The 20,370-nt window shown below is 48.9% G+C and overlaps 1 protein-coding gene across 1 annotated transcript in view; it reads right to left on the bottom strand.

Moving 5' to 3' along the window:
- Positions 1-20,106, bottom strand: part of Rspo4 (R-spondin 4) — a 42,874-nt gene extending 22,768 nt beyond the window's left edge. Inside the window, exon 1 of the mRNA XM_006985513.4 lies at positions 19,840-20,106. Within this exon, the coding sequence (XP_006985575.3) occupies positions 19,840-20,005 (166 nt within the window). The 5' untranslated portion in view covers positions 20,006-20,106. The remainder of the gene's footprint in view (positions 1-19,839) is intronic.
- Between the last annotated feature and the right edge of the window lie 264 nt (positions 20,107-20,370).

Genomic DNA, 20,370 nt, shown 5'->3' with positions numbered 1-20,370 from the left:
ATACAAATCTGGATGGTGGTGGCGCATGCTTTTAATCCCCCCAGCACTTGGGAGGCAGAGGCAGGCAGATCACTGTGAGTTCGAGGACAGCCTGGTCTATAGGGTGAGTTCTAGGACAGCCAGGGCTACACAGAGAAACCCTGTCTTGAAAAACAAAAAAAAAGCATGTAATTTGTGGTTAATGGTTCTAGAGGGCAGAGAGTTGAGTCCATGGCCATCGTGGCAGGGAACATGTAGCAGGCAGGCAGGCATGGCACAGGAGCAGTAGCTGAGAGCTTACTTACATCTTGATCCACAAGCAGGAGGCAGAGAGAACTAACAGGGAATGGTGTGGGCTTTCAGAAATCTCCAAACCCCCAATTCCCATGACACATCCCCTCCAGCAAGGCCACACCTCCCAATCCTTTCCAAATAGTTCCACCAACTAGGGATCAAACATTCAAATATATGAACCTATGGGGGCCATTCTCATTCAAACAACCATACATGCCCATATGCAATTATTCAAGGGACTTAACACCTGCAGATTGGGCATCTTGAGGTGGAGGAATATTAAGGGATGATTGTTTTGTGTCAAATACTGTTCAAGGCACAGGGAGATCTCACTGGACAAGATAGTCCACTAGACTAGATGGAAACATCTAGACAAGTGGAAGTTTCCATCCTGAAGGGAGTGGGATTCCAAAGCCTCTCTGGTAGAGGGACCAGCAAGTAAAAGCTCCTCAGGCTGGAGAGATCCGAGGAAGAGTGGATGCTGAGGTTAGAGGGTGGAGGCCCAGACCACTAGGGTGGGTTAACTGTAGCTGACTTGTCCAAGTCTGCATTAAAAATATTTTTAAAAATACCTGTTGTCAGAATAGGCAGGGGATTTTTCTTGTTATTCCCCAAACAACACAACAGAACTATTTACAAACAGTTATATTGTATGTGGCCTTGTATGTGATCTCAAGGTTATATGCTTGGATAGTGTTAAGTTTTCTGGATTCAGGCTTGGAGGTGACTGGAGGGGGATGCTCATTCAGGCCTGCCATTCCAAGTACCACCCCCAGGTGTTGGACTTTTTCTTGTTATTCCCTAAACAACATCACAGAACTATACAAACTGTTACATTGTATGTGGCCTTGTATATGACCTCAAGGTTATAAGCCAGTATCATTTTAATTTTCCAGGATTCTGGCTGGGAAGTCACTGGAGGGGTATGATCTGCCATCCCAAGTTCCTTCCCACGTGTTGAGGAGAAGGGGCAGGACACTCAGTGTGAGCGTGCAAACCAACGCCATAACAGGCTCCTCAGTTTTCTGTCAGAAGAAAGGTCCCAGTTTCAATTTCTTGGAACTGGGCAAGCAGTTCTTGAGAAACACCATGAACAATGGGTAATCAATCCACAACACCCCGCCAGCAGGGACGAGAGAGATGGCAAGCACCATGCCTGAGTCGGCCCCTACAGTATCTCAAGTCAATGACCAAATAAAGACAAATCCTGTATCCCCCTACTTAGGACTTGCCCAGATATGACCAAAGATGGAAGGACTGTAGACCCAGTCAGGCAGAAATGTATTAGTGTTAACTGCCTCTTAGTAAGCCAATTATATGTAATAGGTGACCTAACTGCTCCTGAAATTCCTGTAGCTGTGCTTAAAAGAAGCTTGTGTGCACACTTTCCTGGGTTGCCACCTTATCATATGGCTGACCCTGGCATGCTGGAATTTTTACTCTCGAGAAATAAATGCTCTTGTTGATTGCATACGTGAATGGTGGTCTTTGTGGAACAACTCATGGACCCCAACATTTGGTGCATTGGCTGGGAAGTCCCCCCAAGACTCCTGACATGTTGAGCAAGTGGAAACCTGGCCAGTAAGTAAGCAGTCTGTCTTGGTCTGTCACTGTTGAGTACACTGTGTTCATGTCTCTGGGAAGCTGAGATAACTGCATCAGTGAACCAGGAGGACATGCTATTGGCAACTACGCCAAGTGGGCTGAGAGATGTATTGAGTCCACCTGGGAGGGACCAGGTCCCTTTAGAAATTGAGGTGGGACAGGACAGGATGCTCCTACAAAGCAGAGCTCACTTACAGTGAGAAAAGCTGTTTTCCTGATTCTGGTTTCTGTTCTGTGCATTGTACTTATACATTTTCATCTGTGTCATTCTTGTGTGTCTTTTTCTGCTAACCACTTTCATTCTCCTAGTAGAGATGGGTCAAACAGCCTCTATCCCCTGAACGTTTTATTGGATCATTTCAAGGACTGTAGGGCCCAGGCTGATGACCTGGGGCTTATTGTCCAGAAAGGAAATCTTTCCATCTTTTTAGGAATGAATGGCCCACATTTGATGTAGGATGGCTGGAGGAAGGAATCTTAGACCTCCCAACCATTTATTGAGTCAACAACATAGTCTATGGATCACCAGGGCACCCTGATCAGGTTCCTTATATTACCATCTGGCAGTTCCTTATAGAGAACCCATAAATAGTTAAAATCTCACCCCACCCCCAAGACAGCTGTGGCTGTGGCTGTTGAGAAGAAAGAGAAACCAAAAGAAGATGTCAGACCACAGCCTTCTGCACCCCTGTACCCTGTCCTTCCATCTCCAGGCAACCTGGAGGAAGAATTCTTCTTGGCCCCACCACCTTATCCCCAGACCACCTAGGGAGGGGGGCAGAGGGGGCAGAGGAGGGATTAAGAAGCCCCCCACTCACACATGCCTGCTCTTGAAGGGAAGAGCCACTGGCCCAGGCTGACTCAATAGCCCTTCCTTTGTGTGCTATGGGACTATCTGATGCTGAAGGCAGGCAGTGTCTGGTCCCCTGGTCCTTTGCCATTAGCAACCTTTATAACTAGAAGTTACAAAACCTCAAAGTTTCTGAGAGATCTGCAAGGCTCATTGACCTGTTAGATTTTGTGCTTTTCACCCACCATCCCACATGGGACAACTCCAGGTCCTCTTCACTACCGATGAAAGGGCAGAAGCCCGGAAATTGGTTGTGGGCCCAGATGGAAGGCCTACCACCAATGCAGACCTCATAAATGCCAGTTTTCCCCTGACATGACCCAACTGGGACTTCAACATGGAGGAAGATAGGCTAAAAGTCTACCGCCAGACTCTAATGGAGGGGGGTCTCTAGGCCACAACAAGGTGGCCCACAAATTTGTCCAAAGTGAGGCAGGTATGCCAGGGGCCTGAGGAATTGCCAGGAGCTTTCCTAAAAAAACTGATAGAAGCTTACAAGACCTATACACCCTTGGATCCAGAAGCACCAGATAATTCATCTGCAGTTAGCCTGGCCTTTGTCAACCAGTCAGCGCCAAACATCTGCCATAAGTTGCAAAGATTAGCAGGTTTTGAAGGTAAGAGGTTGGCTGAACTCATTAAAGTCACTGATAAAGTATTCAACAATAGGGAGACCCTGGAGGATAGACAGGGGCTGATGAAGGCTTTAGACAAGCAGACTCAGGGACTCAATAAAGTCCTCTTACCTGCATCAGGCAACCTGGAAGCTAAAATACAGGTAAGAAAATTGGTCTTTGGGGACTTAAAATGTGGAGGAAAAAGCCTAAAGCCAGGGCCACGCAATAGGCCTAACCTACAAAAAGACCAATGTATCTACTGCAAAAAAAATTGGAGTCACTGGAAGAATGAATGCCCTGAATGACAGGGCTCAGAAGCAAAGGTACTAGAAATGAGTGAAGGGGACGGGACTCGGAACCCCTCCCTGAGCCTGGGGTAACCCTAAAAGTGGAGGAAAAACCATAGATTTTCTGATGGACACAGACAGAAGTGCAATGTTCTTTCTATTCTAAAGCAACACTTAGGCCGAATGTCACAAGGGGCCACAGGGATGAACTGGTACTCACGGACTACCTGAAGATTGGTAGACATAGGAAAGGGCCAGGTAACCCATCCTTTCATGGTCACCCCTGAATGCCCATACACGTTGTTGAGAAGAGATTTGCTAACCAAGATGGGGGGGCCCACACCCACTTTAAACAGATTGGAAGATCAGTGACCGACCAAGAGGGAGAGGCACTACATGTGCTCACTCTGTCACTTGTGAGTGAATATAAACTGTTCAGGGGCCCATCAAATCAAAAAGACAATAAAGACCCGATACAACAGTGGCTCCAAGAAGTTCCCCAAGCATGGGCAGACACTGGGGGATCTGGGCTGGCAGGACACTGGCCTCCCATACTAGTACAGCTAAAAGCTGATGCAACACCAACATGCATTAGACAATACCCTATGCCCAGAGAGGCTAAACAAGGGATCACCCCCCACATCAAGCACCTCAAGGACTTGGGCATTCTGAACCCTTTCCAGTCGGCCTAGAACACGTCTCTGTTGCCAGTTTAAAAGCCCAACTCCAGTGACTATAGATCAGAGCAAGACCTCCGAGAGGTTAACAAGGGGGGGTGAAGATATCCACTCGACAATCTCCAACCCAAAATCCCCCTTAGCACCCTGACCCCAGAATGGGTCATCCATACTGTATTGGACCTCAAGGATGCTTTCTTCAGCTTACCACTGACTCTAGCCAGTCAGTCTTTGTTTGCCTTTGAATGGACGGATCTGGAAGATGGATTCAATGGACAGCTGACCTGGACATGACTGCCCCAGGGGTTCAAAAACTTTCCTGCCGTCTTTGATGAAGCATTCCACAAGGACTTGGGTGAGTACAGATAAGCCCATCCTAAAGTCAACTTACTGAAGTATGTGGAAGACCTCCTGATAGCACCTGACACCTTGAAGCCTGCAAAGTCGCCACTGAGGGACTGCTCAAAACTCTGGGAGACTTGGGGTATTGTGTGTCAGCAAAGAAAGATCAACTCTTCCAGACTGAGGTAACTTATCTGGGATACATACTCAAGGGGGACACGAGATGGTTGGCAAAGACAAGAAAAGAGACCATCCTAAGGATTCCCAAACCCAGCAACTGCCGAGAGGTGAGAGAGTTCCTGGGTTCCATTGGGTTATATAGGCTCTGGATCCCTGGGTTTGCTGAATTTGCTGGGTCTCTGTATGAGGCCATGAGGGGAGAAAAGGCTCCCTTCAAATGGACCCCACAAATGGAAATGGACTTTATTAAGGCAGCTCTACCAAATGCATCCACTTTGGCACTACCGTATGTCACCAAACTCTTCCACCTATATGTGGATGAGAAAAAGGGAGTTACCAAAGGGGTGCTGATGCAAACCCTTGATCGATGGAAAAGGCTGGTAGCTTACTTGTTCAAGAGACTCGACCCATTGGCCATTGGATGGCCTCCTTGCCTGCACATAATTGCAGCAACAGCCTTACTAGTTAAAGACTCAGACAAACTGACTTTAGGACAAAGTCTTAAGGTGACCATGCCCCATGCTATCTAAGGGGTTCTTAAACACCCTCCCGATAGATGGCTTACTAACACTTGGCTGACTCATCAGGCTCTGCTCTTAAACCCACCTAGAATCCAGTTCACCAACAACAGTGCTTTGAACCCTGCCAGTCTGCTTCCAGACCCAGACCTGGACCAATCCCTCCATGGCTGTTTCGACATCCTGAGCTATCTCCATGGGATCAGACCAGACCTCAAGGATGTCCCTCTGATGAGGGCTGAGGTAACATGGTATACAGATAGTAGTAGTTTCATCAAAGAAGGTACCAGGTATGTGGGGGCAGCAACCACTGAAGATGAAGTCATATGGGCAGAGGCTCTATCCTCTGGGACATTAGCCCAGAGGGCCAAGCTAATAGCTCTGACTAAGGCACTGCAGCTGGGAAAGGGTAAGAGACTTAATATCCACACTGACAGCCAATATGCATTCACCATAGTACATGTCCATGGTGCCATCTACAGGGAGAGGGGGTTGTTGATTGTGGATGAAAAGACTATAAAAAACAAACAATATTTTAGACCTCTTAAGGGCCATATGGCTACCCTAAGAAATAGTTATAATACACTGCCTGGGACACCAGAAAGGAGAGGACCCCATCTCGAGGGGAAACAACCTGGTAGACATGGTAGCAAAGGAAGCTGCCCTCCAGACAGCAACAGTCCTTGCTGGCCTCACCACCAAAATGGTAGCACCCACGCTGTCAGACTTTTCAGCTTACACTCATCAAGAGCTTTGGAGAATTCACTCGTGCACACGTGCCTACAAAGAGAAAGGGTGGTCCAAGACCCCTGATGGGTGAGTCATTCTCCCATCAGACTTTGTCACCCAACTAGTCCAGCAGATACATCATACAAAGAGAAAGGGTGGTCCAAGACCCCTGATGGGTGAGTCATTCTCCCATCAGACTTTGTCACCCAACTAGTCCAGCAGATACATCAGAGTACCCATCTGGGAGAAAGAAAAATACAAGACCTTTTGAGGAGAGCACATCTTAAGGTTTTTGATCTCAAGACTAAGACAGCAGAAGCTATAGGTCAATGTCTCACTTGCCGCCTCGTAAATGCAAAGAGCAGGGTCCAAAGAAGTGCACATCAAGAAAGAGGAACCTGACCAGGGCCTACCTGGAAAATCGACTTCATGGAGGTGAAACCAGGCCTATACGGCTATAAATATTTATTAGTCGTTAATAGATACCTTTCCAGGATTGACTGAGACTTTCCCAACCAAACATGAGATGGCCACAGTGGAAGTCAAGAAACTACTAGAAGAAATCATCCCAAGGTATGGCCTCCCGGTGGTCTTGGGCTCACACAACGGGCCTGCAGTCATCTCACAGGTAACACAAAAACTAATTAAGGTCATGGGGACCAATTGAAAACTATTAGTCTTACATGTTTTACATTAGTATGGATTTTGGTTTATTGATACAAATTTAAAGTTAATTTTGTTATACGGTATGTTGTTTAAGATATCATGGTTATGCAACTCATTTAACAATGTAATGTATAATTAAGAAATACAGATTAATAGTCATTTATAATAGTCAAACTTATAGTAATGTTAGTTAAGTTTTCTAGGTATGCAAAGATATATTTCAGATAGATAGGTAATCTTCAAACACTTCAAAGACCTAAAGAATATGGCATTTAAAATGTTTTAATAACCTAAGGCTTTTCATGACAGTGGGACACATCTGCTCCTGGTAGCACAGATGTATCTACTTCAGAGAAGATGACAGATATTAAAGATACTCCATATGGAGTCTTTTTTCTTTATAGTAAAACTGGCCTTTTGGGCAAGAAACTGCTTTTGCCTTGACTGCTGACAGTAAGTATGCTGTCCAATCTGGACCAGCAGGACACAAAGAAAAGTGACTGCCAAACTTTGCCAAGACATGTAGGACAGTCCTTCAACATTTCCTGCTTCCAAAAAAGGTCTGTCAAATATTCTAGGCCTGTAGGTCAAAGATGGATACCCCTATGTTGCAGAGGTATTATGGGTGACTGTCTGGGCAGCCTGATGTCCCTCTCATTAGGTAACATTTCATCCTTCTGAAGTCTTTGATGGAGTTGAAGACTAGATAGTCATAGTTATAATTTTTCTTAGTTATGATAAAGGATAAATTATATATAAAACTTTAGACTCACCAAGATAGAATAGACAACTGAATGTTTTCTCTGATTTTGTCAAATACGAATAGACTAAATATTGTAACTATAATTCTTGCTTGATAATATTTTGTTGTATATAATCTTACTATGTTAAAGTTAAAATTTTCCTTTTTTTTTTTTTTTTGGTTTTTCGAGACAGGGTTTCTCTTTGGAGCCTGTTCTGGAACTCACTTTGTAGATCAGGCTGGCCTCAAACTCACAGAGATTCACTGACTCTGCCTCCCGAGTACTGGGATTAAAGGCATGTGCCACCACTGCCTGGCTTAAAACCTTCCTTTTTAATTAGACAAAAGGGGGAAAATGCTATGGAATAATCCTCTTGTACACTGTAAATATTTGTCACTCAAATTGCTTTAATAAAACACTGATTGGCCAGCGGCCAGGCAGGGAGTATAGGCAAGACAACCAAACTAAGAATGCTGAGAAGAGGAAGGGAGGAGTCAGGAGTCGCCAGCCAGATGCAGAGGAAGCAAAATGAGAATGTCATATGAAGAAAAGGTACCAAGCCACATGGCTAAACATAGATAAGAACTATGAGTTAATTTAAGTATAAGAGCTAGTTAGTAATAAGCCTGAGCTACCAGCTGAGCATTTATAAGTAATATTAAGCATTCTGAATCAATTATTTGGGAAGTGGCTGATGGGTGTTTGGGAGTTGCTGGTGGGACAGAAACTTCCACTTAGAGGATGAGAGGCTCTAGATTCATTCTGGGTTAAGAAAAATCAGGCTTGATTGAGGAAGTCCCTCTTAAATATCTGGCTACAAACATAAAGAAATAAACCTAAAAGAACTACAAGACACATGATGTATATTTTACCTGCTCAAACATAAAACAAAAAAACTTCTTTGGCTGACTTGTGTACAATGCACAATCTACACTTTTACTAATACAGATATCTATATTACCTTTAAAAGTTTATGTATTTTCAGAGCAAGGGGACCAGACACCAATGAAAACAATGGCCCAGGTGATCTAACATCCAGAACAGCTTCCAGGCTGCTGACTGAGATGATCCAGCCTCACAGAATACTCCAGTCAGGACTTTATCATAATCCTAAATTTTCTAAGGGTCCCCCAAAGATTACCAGCACCCCCAATCAGCAGGAAGTAGTCTAGAGAACTACACCCATGTTCCCCAAAATAAATTATGGATATTTGTCATTGTTTAGGGGGGGTGGTTATAAGTTGTTATGGATAATGGTCAGGAAAAAAGCTAAACAAAGGAGATTAGATTCAGGGATCTTCTTCTGAAAAGAAAAAGGGGGAAATATAGAAATGATAGGATAAAATGGTAGATTATTAAATCTACTTTAGTCCAAAAAAACTATTAATCTTATATATTTTACATTAATATGGATTTTGGCTTATTGATACAAATTTAAAGTTAATTTTGTTATACTGTATGTATATTTCTACTCTTGTTGAAGATATTATGATTATGCAATTCATTTAAGAATGTAATGTATAATTAAGAAATACAGATTAATAGTATCTATAATAGTCAAACTTACAGTCATGTTAGTTCGATTTTCTAGGTATGCAAAGATATATTTCTGATAGATAGGTAATCTTCAAAGACCTACAGAATATGGCATTTAAAATGTTTTAATAACTTAGACTTTTCATGACAGTGAGACATGTCTGCTCCTGGCAGCACCAATGTCCATCCCTGGGCTGGCGGTCCTAGGTTCTCTAAGAAAGCAGGCTGAGCAAGTGGGGAAGAAACCAGCAAGCAGCACCCCTCCATGGCCTCTGCATCAGCTCCAGGTTCCTGCCCTGTTTGAGTTCCTGTCCTGACTTCCTTTGATGGTCAACTGGTATGGAAGTGTAAGCCAAATAAGCCCTTTCCTCCCCAACTTGCTTTTTGGTCATGGTGTTTTGTTGCCGCAGTAGAAGCTCTGACCAGGACACCCATGGCTGTCCCCCTTGAAACGTGTACTCGTACCCCAGCACGTCTACTCCTCCCAGTCCTGGATTCGAGTCATGCCTCTTGCGCTTGCTACTGCCTCCTGACCACTGTGCAGCTGGGACCACATCTTAGTTCTGGGTTCCCTCTGGTGACAGTTTTGAAGCAGACTACTTACCCTCTGTCCTCAAGGCTGGGACTGACAACAAGGCCCTGTCTGGGTGGCTCCCTTAGTCAGTTTCAAAGGTGGTGCACTGCAGTAACATCTTGCCAGGCCAAGCCCCAGGGAGGCCCTGTGCTCCCTACCACAACCCTACAAGGTGCGGGCTAGGCACACCCTATTTGCATGGACAGACAAGAGAGGCTCAGGGTGGCAAGAGGCTGGTCGAAGCATGTGCAGCAAAGAACCATGGGATGCAGACTAGAGTAGAAGCCTCTCCCTGTCCATTTCTGAGTGGTGATCCTCTAAAAGCTGGGAACTGCTACTGAAAAACACCACTGTCCCAGGGCCCAAGGTCCCCAGGGCTAGACCCCACACTGTGTGCAACAAGCAGGAGTTATGGCAGCCAAGCCAAGACAGGACGTGAGAAAAGGCCCTGGGGATCAGCTCCTGGGTATCTCTGATCTGGAACTGTGTGCATGTGGGGACAAGCTTCTAGCAACAGTCCTCAGGCTTTCTAAAATCCACCTTGCAAACAAATGTCCTCAGTGTGACTTCCTTTTGGATGCAGGAGAAGAGGACATTTCCATATCGGGGCTACCGAACCACATGCAAGCTGCTAGCTGGGGATGCCACTCCTCTTGGGGAGGGCTGCCACTTAAGCCAAGGTGACCTGTCTCTAGAGGTAGAAGAGAGACACACACAGGAATGCCTGCATTCTTGAGACCCAGCAGCACCCTGATGATCAGAGGAGAAAGCTTAAGGGAAGGGATGCCAACGATGTGGCCCCTGGCTCACACCTCTGTAATTTCCATAGCGCCTTCCAGAATGCTCTCCCTAAGATCAAAGCCAGCTCAGTCCATAAGGCAGAACAATCCTGTCCCTTGCAAAAAAATGTAAAAAGAAAATTTAAAATGTGCCTACAAAATACTTTTAAATCAATACAAAATAAAATAGAATTAGTGGATTGACTATGGCAGCATGTGGTGACTGGATTGGACTCTGGCAGCACCATGCCACGTGGTGACTGCTTTCCCCACGACTGATAAACTGAACCAACGAACTCGAAGAGACTCTTCAATGTTAAAATAAGATGAGTCAGTAAGCAGGTGGCACCAGGGAGCCGGCAAAACTGGCAGGAAAAATCAGGGAGGCCAATAAAAAGGGGAGCAAAAAAATTAAACTGGAAAACTAAAACCTATTTTAATGAAAACAAACACTAAAATAGGGTTGGGGAAATAGCTCAGTCAGTGAATGACTTGCCTTGCAAGCACAAGGGTCTGAGTCCGAGTCTCCAGCATCCACATAAAAAAGCGGGTGTGTTGGCAGAGACAGGCAGGTCCCTGGGCATCACTAACTGCCCAGCCTATCCTACAAAACAGCAAGTTCCCGGTCCCAGTGAGAGACCCCCGTCTCCAAAGGTTGGCCTCTGGCTGCCACATGTATGCACACATCTCCTCACAAACATACACATACATGTCCACACATAAACACATAAAATCCCTAAACTATGATAATGAAAATCAATAAACAATTCTAAAATAAAATGGCATTTAAAACAGATTTAATTCACTTGTCAAATACATTTCCATACATTACTTTTAAATGAATAGATATTACAGATTTAAAATCACATTAATGCTTAAATCAAGATTCGAAATGTAAAAATAGTGGCCAGAGATAAGGGTAAGAGCCCTGGCTGCTCTTTCAGAGGACCTGGGATTGATTTCCAGCACCCACACGGCAGCTCACAACTGACTGTAATTCCAGTTCCAGGGGAATGGGCACCCTCTTCTGGCCTCTGCAGGCGTCAAGCATACATGTGGGGCGCAGACAGATGCAGGCAAAACACTCAGAGAGAACAAACGATAAGCGAAGTCGATTTTGAAGAGGAAAATTAAAAATTCAAGTGGTTTTTAGCAATTTAAAAAATGACAGAAAAATATAGTCGGCACAAGACAAAAGCTGAGTTTTGTGGACTCCTGTGGCTGTTGTTCAGGAGCTGAGCGGCTCAAAGGCCACCTGACTAGGAGTCCAGCTTGTTGTACGTGAAGGGCAAGGCATCCGATGCTATGGCATCACTTGGGAACACATAGCTTGTTAGTCATCGGTTGGTGGTAATCCCTGTACCTAGTGTGCAAAACCATGCTCACTATCATCCTCTCAGGTCACCACCCAGGGGAGTGCAGATGCTCAGAGAGGGTGGATCACTAGGCCACGTCACACAGCACCAAGCACCAATTTTATCCTCAGAACCTAGGTTCCTCAAAGCTTCCTCTGTTTAACTCACCATATCTGCTTAAGATCTTCAGCTGGTATTAGGGCCCTGTGTGACATTACTTTTGAGCATTCCACATACTCAAGAAGCCAGCCTCCCGTGATACATGGCTGCCATCAACACTAGCAAAAGCAATACAAGCCTTGTGTCTTCCAGATGGGCCACAAGCAGTGACCTTCAGGACACCGTGCAGTCGGATGCTATCACCGGCCCCATTGTCCTGACAGGCAGCGGTGACATTCGGGAGCATGGCTGTACGGAAAGCTGGCATAGAAGGCCAGGCCTGTCTCAGCCCTGTCACGGGTCCTTACCTGGAGTTTGACACTCGCCATTCCGTTGAGCACTCCTATGTGTTAGAGTGTGCTATCCTCATTTCAAGGCTGTTTTGTGAATCAGCCAACAGAGGCACATAAGGAGGCGTGACCAGTACAGGGCATCAAGGGCAGCAGCACCCATGCCCACATTGCCACTGGCCCCAAGGTGCACCTAAACTCACCAGACAGCTTCAGCACTCACCAATGCCAGAGCCCTTTGTTCCTGCCACCAGCTGTGGGGAAAGTGGGCGCTCTGGAGATAGGGGGTGACTCCCCCCATGTGGTCGGGGGTCCCAGGCATGGCTTGATTCCCTCTTGCATTGTTGGGGTACAGCCCCTTCTGAAACAGGCATCAGAACCTCCCTGTGAGCCTTGGAGTGGGGAAGCAACACCCAAGGGTGCAGGTCTCTCCAGCCAGAGGCCAAACATGGGCCATGGGATCTGAGATAGGGCATGTGACCTGGATTAAGAAAGAAGGCTTGGGCCCCCAGGGACCTGCCTGGGGACATCACATTTCTCCCTGTCTGTGTGTGGCCTTGGCTAGCTGATGCCTGCCCCTAGAGCACAGATGTCTGCAGAGCCAAGCCACCTCAGGAGCCATATTGTAAGATGGGCCCTCAGAGGCCTGGTATTCTGGCATTGGACCCGAGCTCAGTCATCAGTTGTCTGGATTTAAGTCCTGGTTTGGCAAAACTTACTCTGTCAGGTTATTGTGTTGGAACATGAAATGGCTGATCTTTGGCCATAGAAAAATGGCGATTGCTTCAGTTAGTGCTTCTGTCTTAGTTCTGTTTACTGCTCTGTGGAATGTGGGTAACTCAGTCTCCATGCGTGGTGGATGTGAGGCTGTGAGGCCACTGTGCTCAGTAGGTACCAGGGTCAGGCAGCATTTGGACCTTAGCTATGTGGTCTTGGACAAATTACCTAGCCTCTCCGGGTCGTGTATTTTCTCAGTTATATGATAGGTATAATACTAATATCCACCTCACAGGCTTATTAATCTAAGGGAGCGCTTCTGGGTGTTAGGGTCCCTCAGCAGCAGGGTGGTCCCCTCAATGTGGGCCACTGAACAGCCTTGTAGAGAGGCCTTGAGAGCGAATCATGCCTGCAGAGGTGCAGAATGCAGTGGTGACAATTACTGGTTGAAGGATTTGAAATCGCCACTTCCGTAGGTCAAAAAATTGGGCAGTCCCCCAGGGAAACTGAAGGCGGTATGATTTTGGTGAAAAATGCGAGCAGATTGTGTGGAAAGAGCTGGGTGAGGGTGCATGCTCTAGGAGTTACCATACCAGACGACTTCACGTCTCGACAGCATCCACAGCCACGGCTCTGGATGAAAGACTAGCCCTGAAATCATGACAACTTTAACACAGACCTTAACCAAGTCCCCAGACCCTGTGTGGTGCTGCACATCCCCAGGTCACTGAAGAACCCTGTGAAGGCCCCTGACCCTGGTTACTGGGCTGCCTCCCTCCATCTGTGGAAGGTCTCTTCATTTCTTTGGACACCAATGCTGCCTGGGGAAGGGCAAGGCAGGCCAGCAGCCCTCTGCTACACAGTGGAAACAGGCTCTAAGGAGCCACCTCCGACTTCACAGGCTCTGGAGCAGCAGCCTCGCTGTCCTTGGCCACTGGTCCTTCTGTACCTCCATGGCCACTTATAGCTGCTGACTGGGGGCTGGCCTTTTACGGCTGCCACCTCCATGTTTACAAGTGTCGATCTCAAGGGTGCCTCTGGCCTTTTTTGTGTCTCCCCACCCCACAACATTCTACAGCCTCTCTCAGGAACTCCTGAGAAAAAGTTAAGCATGGACTGCTCTGCAAATCATAATATTCTGTGCAGAAAAGAGGCTGGTTAATGACGGCACTCAGTGCTCCACGGTAAGTGGGATTTGTTCCTGTGGGTTTCGGAATCAGAAAGACTCAGGTCACACACATTTGTTGTGTGACTCAGTCCCCTCAGTTTTCTTCCCGTGTACGTGAGGGGGTGGGGATGGGGGGAAGAGGAGGAACTGTATCCACCAGACAGGGCTGGGCTGAAGGCCAGCATGAAGAGAACATGACGGTGTCTGTCACACTCACTGCTCTGGGACGTCTAACGCAGGAAGACCCTCAGGGCCCATACAGATGAGTCCAACCTTCTAGAGGTCAACATTCAAGCGTGCTGGGAAAGATATGGCATCAGGCTTGGGCAACCAGAAGCAAAAGACCTCAGGGGTTGCTCATCGGTGTGTGTGTAGCTGTCCCCAGGAGGGAGTAGAGCTGTAAATCAGACTTTCTGGGCTTACTGCCCAGCCCCTGGATAGTGCCTCATGGCCCACCTGGTCTTGATCTCCTCTTGGGAAAATAGGGACCCTCCTACCTTCATAAGGTCTGGCATCTTACATCTGTCCTGTATTAGGCCAGCTTGTAAAGGGCTGAGTGCCTCAGACAGGCACAGCGGAGCGGGGAGGGGGATGGCACCCATGTTCTGATAATGGGAAGGACACACTTTCAGAGGCTTGTGAGACGGCCCAATAGACAAAGCACTTGCTGTGTGAATCTGGCAACCTGGGTTCGGATCTCAAGAACCCATGGAAGTCCAGGTAGATGTGGTGGCTCACTTGTAATCCCAGCACTCAGGAGGCAGAGGCAGAGGATCTTCCAGGCAGGTTAGCTAGCTGGACTAGCCAGAATCGCAAGCCCCAGGTTCAGCGAGAGAGTCTGTTTCAATAGAGAGCCATTGAGCAAGACACCTGACATCAACCTCAGACCTTCACACTCAGGTACACACATGTGAGTATGCATACATATAAACATGCACATGACATAGGCATGCACACCACATACACGCACACAAATAAAAAAAGAAAAGTATTTTATATTAACATTCACACTGAACACAGACTCACTCATGAGCACACATACTACATATTCATGTGCTTTTACACATACTTTGCATGCATGCTCACACACCTGTGTACACAGCCCCACACAGAAGCGAGCATCACTACCCTTCTGAACACTTCAAAAGCACTCTGCCATTTTCTGCAGAGTATGGTATATGCGGCGGCCCCTGGCATAATCCCCGGTGGGCCACACAACCTAGACTATTTACTCTGGTTCTTTACAGAACCAACCTCCAACTCCACTCTACTTTCTCCTATTATTTTTCTTCTAATATTACCCTGTTCTGTTCCCTTCTGTCCTGCTCTGTCCCATGCCATTTCATTAAAAAACTGCCCAGCCCCTGGATAGTGACTGCCAAGGCTTCAGATCTTGGTGTGAATTCCCTTCATAAGAGACAGCAAACCTCTTACACACGATGCTCCAGCTCAGCAGTGTCTCCCCTTGAAGCCCCAGAGTCCCTAAGCAATGTCCCCTCTTGGAGTCCCCAGCCGAGACTGGAACAATGGCCAGCCTGCCTGTCAAGGCTGGACTGAAGAGCACTGGGCGCCCTGCCACAGCGTTATCCCTATGGACTTTAGGGACGTGCTGGGTATTACGACATCAGTGACAAGGCAGTGCCCACTCATGCTGTCCTCGGGACCCAGTGGAGCCTGGCCAGGGGAGCTCAGCAAATGTGGTACCCCAAATCCCTCCATGACCCAACACTGGCCCTGGCCACAATGGGACTCCCATCTACACCCCATCCGGTGGTCCCCAAAGCGGCCAGGCCCCCCTCCTCCTACAGGTTGTTACACTGTGCCACTGGTTGACGACCTGCTACGGCTCCTCCTAGACGTGACCCCCAGTCCCGACAGAGTTCCTTGCTCGATCTAGGCATAGGCTGGATGCCTCCTAAGCTATGGTTCTGTGCCCCAACTTAGCAGCTGGGAGCTCCCCATAGGCTCCCCCTCCACTCCCTTGAGGAAGTCCATCCCCTACGCAGGGCCCCAGTACATGGCCAGTGCTCTCTCTGTGGCCTCTGCATCCCTGGTGGCTGGGAATGGGGAGGGTGTCTGGATGGCTTCCCAGAGCCACGGCAGGGTAAGTGGAAAGCACCTCCCTTTGTACACAGGCTGGTTTCTGAGTGGCTGAGGAGGGACAGACCAGGTATGGAGCTCAGGATCAGCTGCCTGTCTGCCTTGTGTGCAGGCTTCTGTTTCCTAGACTTACCGAGCTGCTGTTTTACCAAGAGACCCAGGTCTCAGGGCAGGATTCCCCCACACCATCCCTCCGCACCAGTCAAGGCATCACCTCGCTCTGCCGCAAGGGGACTTCCCTTTCAGAGCTGTGGCAATGTGCATCTGAGCCTGGCTCCATCTGCACGCCATCTCTCAGGCGACACATCTTGTTCTGCATCCAGCCACTGCTCTGACCCATAGACTAGAGCCCCGGTAGCCTGTGCGAACCCTGTCAATTGCCTGCCTATATGTTAACCCCCACTCTGGATCTGCATCCAAGGCTGGTGCTGTCATCCAGGCTCTGTACACGGTCTTCCTTGCACCCACCGTAGGAAATCAAATGGGCTCAGGGGAACAAGGTCACGGGGAAAAGTCAATGCTCAGGAGGTACCCTCTGCCCAGCCCTCTCTGCCCTAAGAGGCCTTTGTGTACTTTCCCTCCAGGATGGTGGTAAATTTCTCCTGCTGCCCAAGGAGGTAGCTTCAGTGGCTCCCACTTCACAGATGTATCAGAGAAAGTGTGTGGTCTGCCCAAGGTCTTCTCATGCCCAGGGTAGGAGAGAATGGAGGCTTTGGAACCTCAGCCTCACCTCATCCCTACAGGAAGCTCTAGATCTGGGAACAGGGGACACAATGTAGAGTCCCCTCACTTTGCCCCACTGCCCCACTGCCAGGCACACCAGTTCATTTCAAGAGAAATGTCCCCATCTGGTTCTAATTCATTTATCCTTAATTAATCAAAGTGTTTTGTAAGAGACACTTGAGGTCCAAGAACCCCTTTCAAGCCTTTGCTTTCATTCTGTTTTGCAGAAACAGAAAAATTAGGTTTCATAAAAAAAAAAAAAAAAACAGTGATGACGCTGGAGCCAGAGGAGCCCAGGTCCATGAGAAGTGGACCCCAAGGGAGGCAGTGCAGACCAGGCTGGGGCAAACAGGTCCTTCCCCATGGTTGGACACTGGGCCAAAGACTGAGGTCAAGGGCAGGGTGTGGAGGAGGAGGCAGCTCAGGAAAGCAGGGAAGGGTGAGAGCCTTCCGCTGGCTTGGATGTCTTAGCTTAGCACCGTCCGGGCGTTTAACACAACCTGGCAGGGAGGCTGCTCTGCAATACCACGTGAATAGATGAATTAGTGTGTGAGCGATCGAGCAAGCAAGACACTACCAATATCCAAGCATCTACAGAACACATTCTCTCGCCAAATCAGATCAGAGGGCCAAAGTCGATGAGACCCTGGGGACCATAGACACAACCTTCCAAGACATGTCTGAGAAATGGTCCTCATGTGTATGTCTAGGTTTGAGAAAGGTCAGCCCCTCTGCACCACCTCTTCCTGGGCTCTGATAAACTGCACGGCCAAGAACTCTGCCAAACCCCACCTTTCCTAAACCTGCTTGGTCATGATAACTGTGACTCCCTTGCAGAGCAGGCTCTAGGGTTGTGTAGCCTCTACCACTTTGCCAGTGGAGAAACTGAGGCCGTGGGCCGAAGCAGAGGAGAAATCCTCTCATCCAAGATCACATGGCATGAATGGGTCAGGAGAAGGACTGAAGCCCAAGGCTTTGCATCACATGAACAAAGTCACAACCTCACTAAAGATGCCTGGCAGGTGTGCGCACCTGAGGCTCAAAAGCAGCATCTTCATCCAGCTGGACCAATGAAAGGAGCATCACTCTGCTCCCAAGTTCCTGAGGAGGTGCTAGTGAGCTGGGCTAAGAGGAAAAAACAAATTATTGTCATGCCCTCCCCATCCTCTTCCTTTCATCAGTGAGAATCATCTTAAAAGTCTAGTTCCACTCCCCTCCAGAGAGGTAAACTGAGGTTCTGAGAAAGGAAAACCAACCCAGCTCACAGGATCTCACAACACCCTATCATCTTAGATCTGAGATGCTAAGCATCTGCTGTACAGCCTTAGACAAGTCAATTTCCCTCCCTGAACTTGTTTCCTCTCCCTGCATTCACTGTAAGTAGCTAACCACGCAACAGACAAGAAACTGGGATGATTGATGGTGACAAGCACCGTGGGGTGCCCTCGTAGGGAGCGAACCCTCTAGCTCACTTCCTCATAGCCATGGTCCTCCTGATGAAGGAGACTGAAGTGTATTGCTCCCATTTTAAAGACAAGCCAGTGAAAGGAAAGGATTTTAAACATCGTTTCAGAATGGAGAAGCATCTTGGAGGACCAATGTGAAGGATCTCACACAGGTAAACCTTAAGTCCTGGGTGCCTTCCCCGGAAGTCTCACTCAGCTGGAGCCTTCAAAGGAGGGATGTGCATCCAGACAGACTGACTCCAGCATCTGGGCTCAGGGAAGGCCACTCACAAAGGGACACCTTCAGGATCCCCAAGTCCCTGCAGCCCACCCGAAGTCCATCTGCCTCTCTATTCTCTCTGTCCCTTTGTCCAGCTTTCTTAGAGGCTGGACCCCTCGGCCACGGCCTGCTATCCTACCTCATACCTGCTCTCCCACAGCCCCTCTGTGCACCGGCTCCCTTACAGGGGCTACAGCAGCAGTGTAAGGCTTTCCATGAAGATGGACTGGAAGCCCTAAGGGCAAGGTCATTCTCATGCACTCCCATTCAGTATTCTTGGACCCAGGCTCTCAGCCAGAGAGAACAGATCAGAGCTTCCACCTGCCTATGGGACCGCTCAGCAAACCAACCTGCATGACCTTTGGGTTCCTGCTCTACAGAGTACGCCAGCCCACTCTGTCATCAGGTCATCATAGGGATGTGCGGAGACAGTGTGTGGCAGCCTCTTGGCACCGTGGTCAGCCTCTGGCTGTTGATTCACGGAGAAGCATCCAGGGTACTAGGACCTGCCCCGTTCAGGCATAGGGCTTGCTACTCCTCTTGCGCTCCCTGACAGCACGGGGTCTACCAACTCCATCTCTGCAGGGGCAGTCCCAAACTCACCTCCTAAAGACATCTGACTGTGGCACTGAGGAACTGTGGCACAGGACCCCAAAGACAATGTTTTCAGGGCCCAGTTAGTCTCAGGTTCAGGTTTCCTATTGGCTCCAGGAGGTCCCAAAGGGGGGGAAAAAAATCCCAAGGCTCCTAGAGAGGACAAACTTCTTCCAAGTCATCCAGAAGAGAACACCAGAGAGGCTCACCCAGATCACTTCTGGGGGTGCGGGGGGGGGGTGACAGCAGGAGTCAGGGGCAGCGAGAGAGCCCCATGTGGGGCCGGGAGCCACTGCTCTTGATATAACCCTCTGGCCCACGGAGGATGCTTAGGCTGGCTTCTAAGCCTCTAGCTCTGTCTTCTAGTGCCTTGGTCCCAAGGATGGTTCCTTAGGTTTTTGGTGTGTGTGGAGTTATCCACCCTTGGGACACTGCTGGGAGGGCTGGGCCAGTGAGCTCGACCACTAGCCCCTTCCCTCCGTGCAGTGCTTCTTGGGTCCAGATTGTTCGACAGCTCCCTGTGCTGACCCTGAGTTAATAGCTCAGGCGTCTAGCACCAGACAGATTCCCACCAGGCTACCACCAGCCTGCCTCCTAGCGCCTACCCCAACACAGTCCGGCCACATCTGTACCTTGCTTCTTCCTCCGGTGCAGGGCGAGCATGTCCACCGCGTGGGCGACGAGCAGTAACAGGCAGAGTGGCGCCCGCATCTGGGCAGCCTGGTGCTCCTGGCGCCCGAGCGCCCCGACGGCCCGGCAGCCGCTGTGCGGGGACGGCTTGTGGCACGCGTTGCGCATCCGCGGATTGCTGGTCGCTGCGGCCACCGGGGACCCCGCCGTGCGCCCAGGGCGCGGTGGGTCGAGTGAGGGCTTCAGCGTGGCCGCGCGGCTGGGGCGGGGAGGAGCCGGCGGCTGGGCGGCGCTTAACCCTCGGGGGGCCCGTGAGGGTGCTGGCGGTCCTGCCCGCCCCACGCAACCCCACGCCCCACGCACGTGCACAGGCCGACTGCAGGTACATCCACGCCCACGCAATACCGCACACCCACCCGTTCAGACCCTCCAGCAGCACCCTCCCTCTGCCACTTCTGGTCTCCCCCGCCCCGTGCCCCCAGGACCCTCCTGAGTTGTTTTTCTGTTCCAACCGTTTGTCCCCTGACTGCTTC

This window comes from Peromyscus maniculatus, chromosome 4 (assembly GCF_049852395.1).
Source record: "Peromyscus maniculatus bairdii isolate BWxNUB_F1_BW_parent chromosome 4, HU_Pman_BW_mat_3.1, whole genome shotgun sequence".
NCBI classification, from domain to species: Eukaryota; Metazoa; Chordata; class Mammalia; order Rodentia; family Cricetidae; genus Peromyscus; species Peromyscus maniculatus.
Note: the sequence above shows the minus strand (reverse complement) of the source record. Positions and strands in the feature narration are given on the sequence as shown.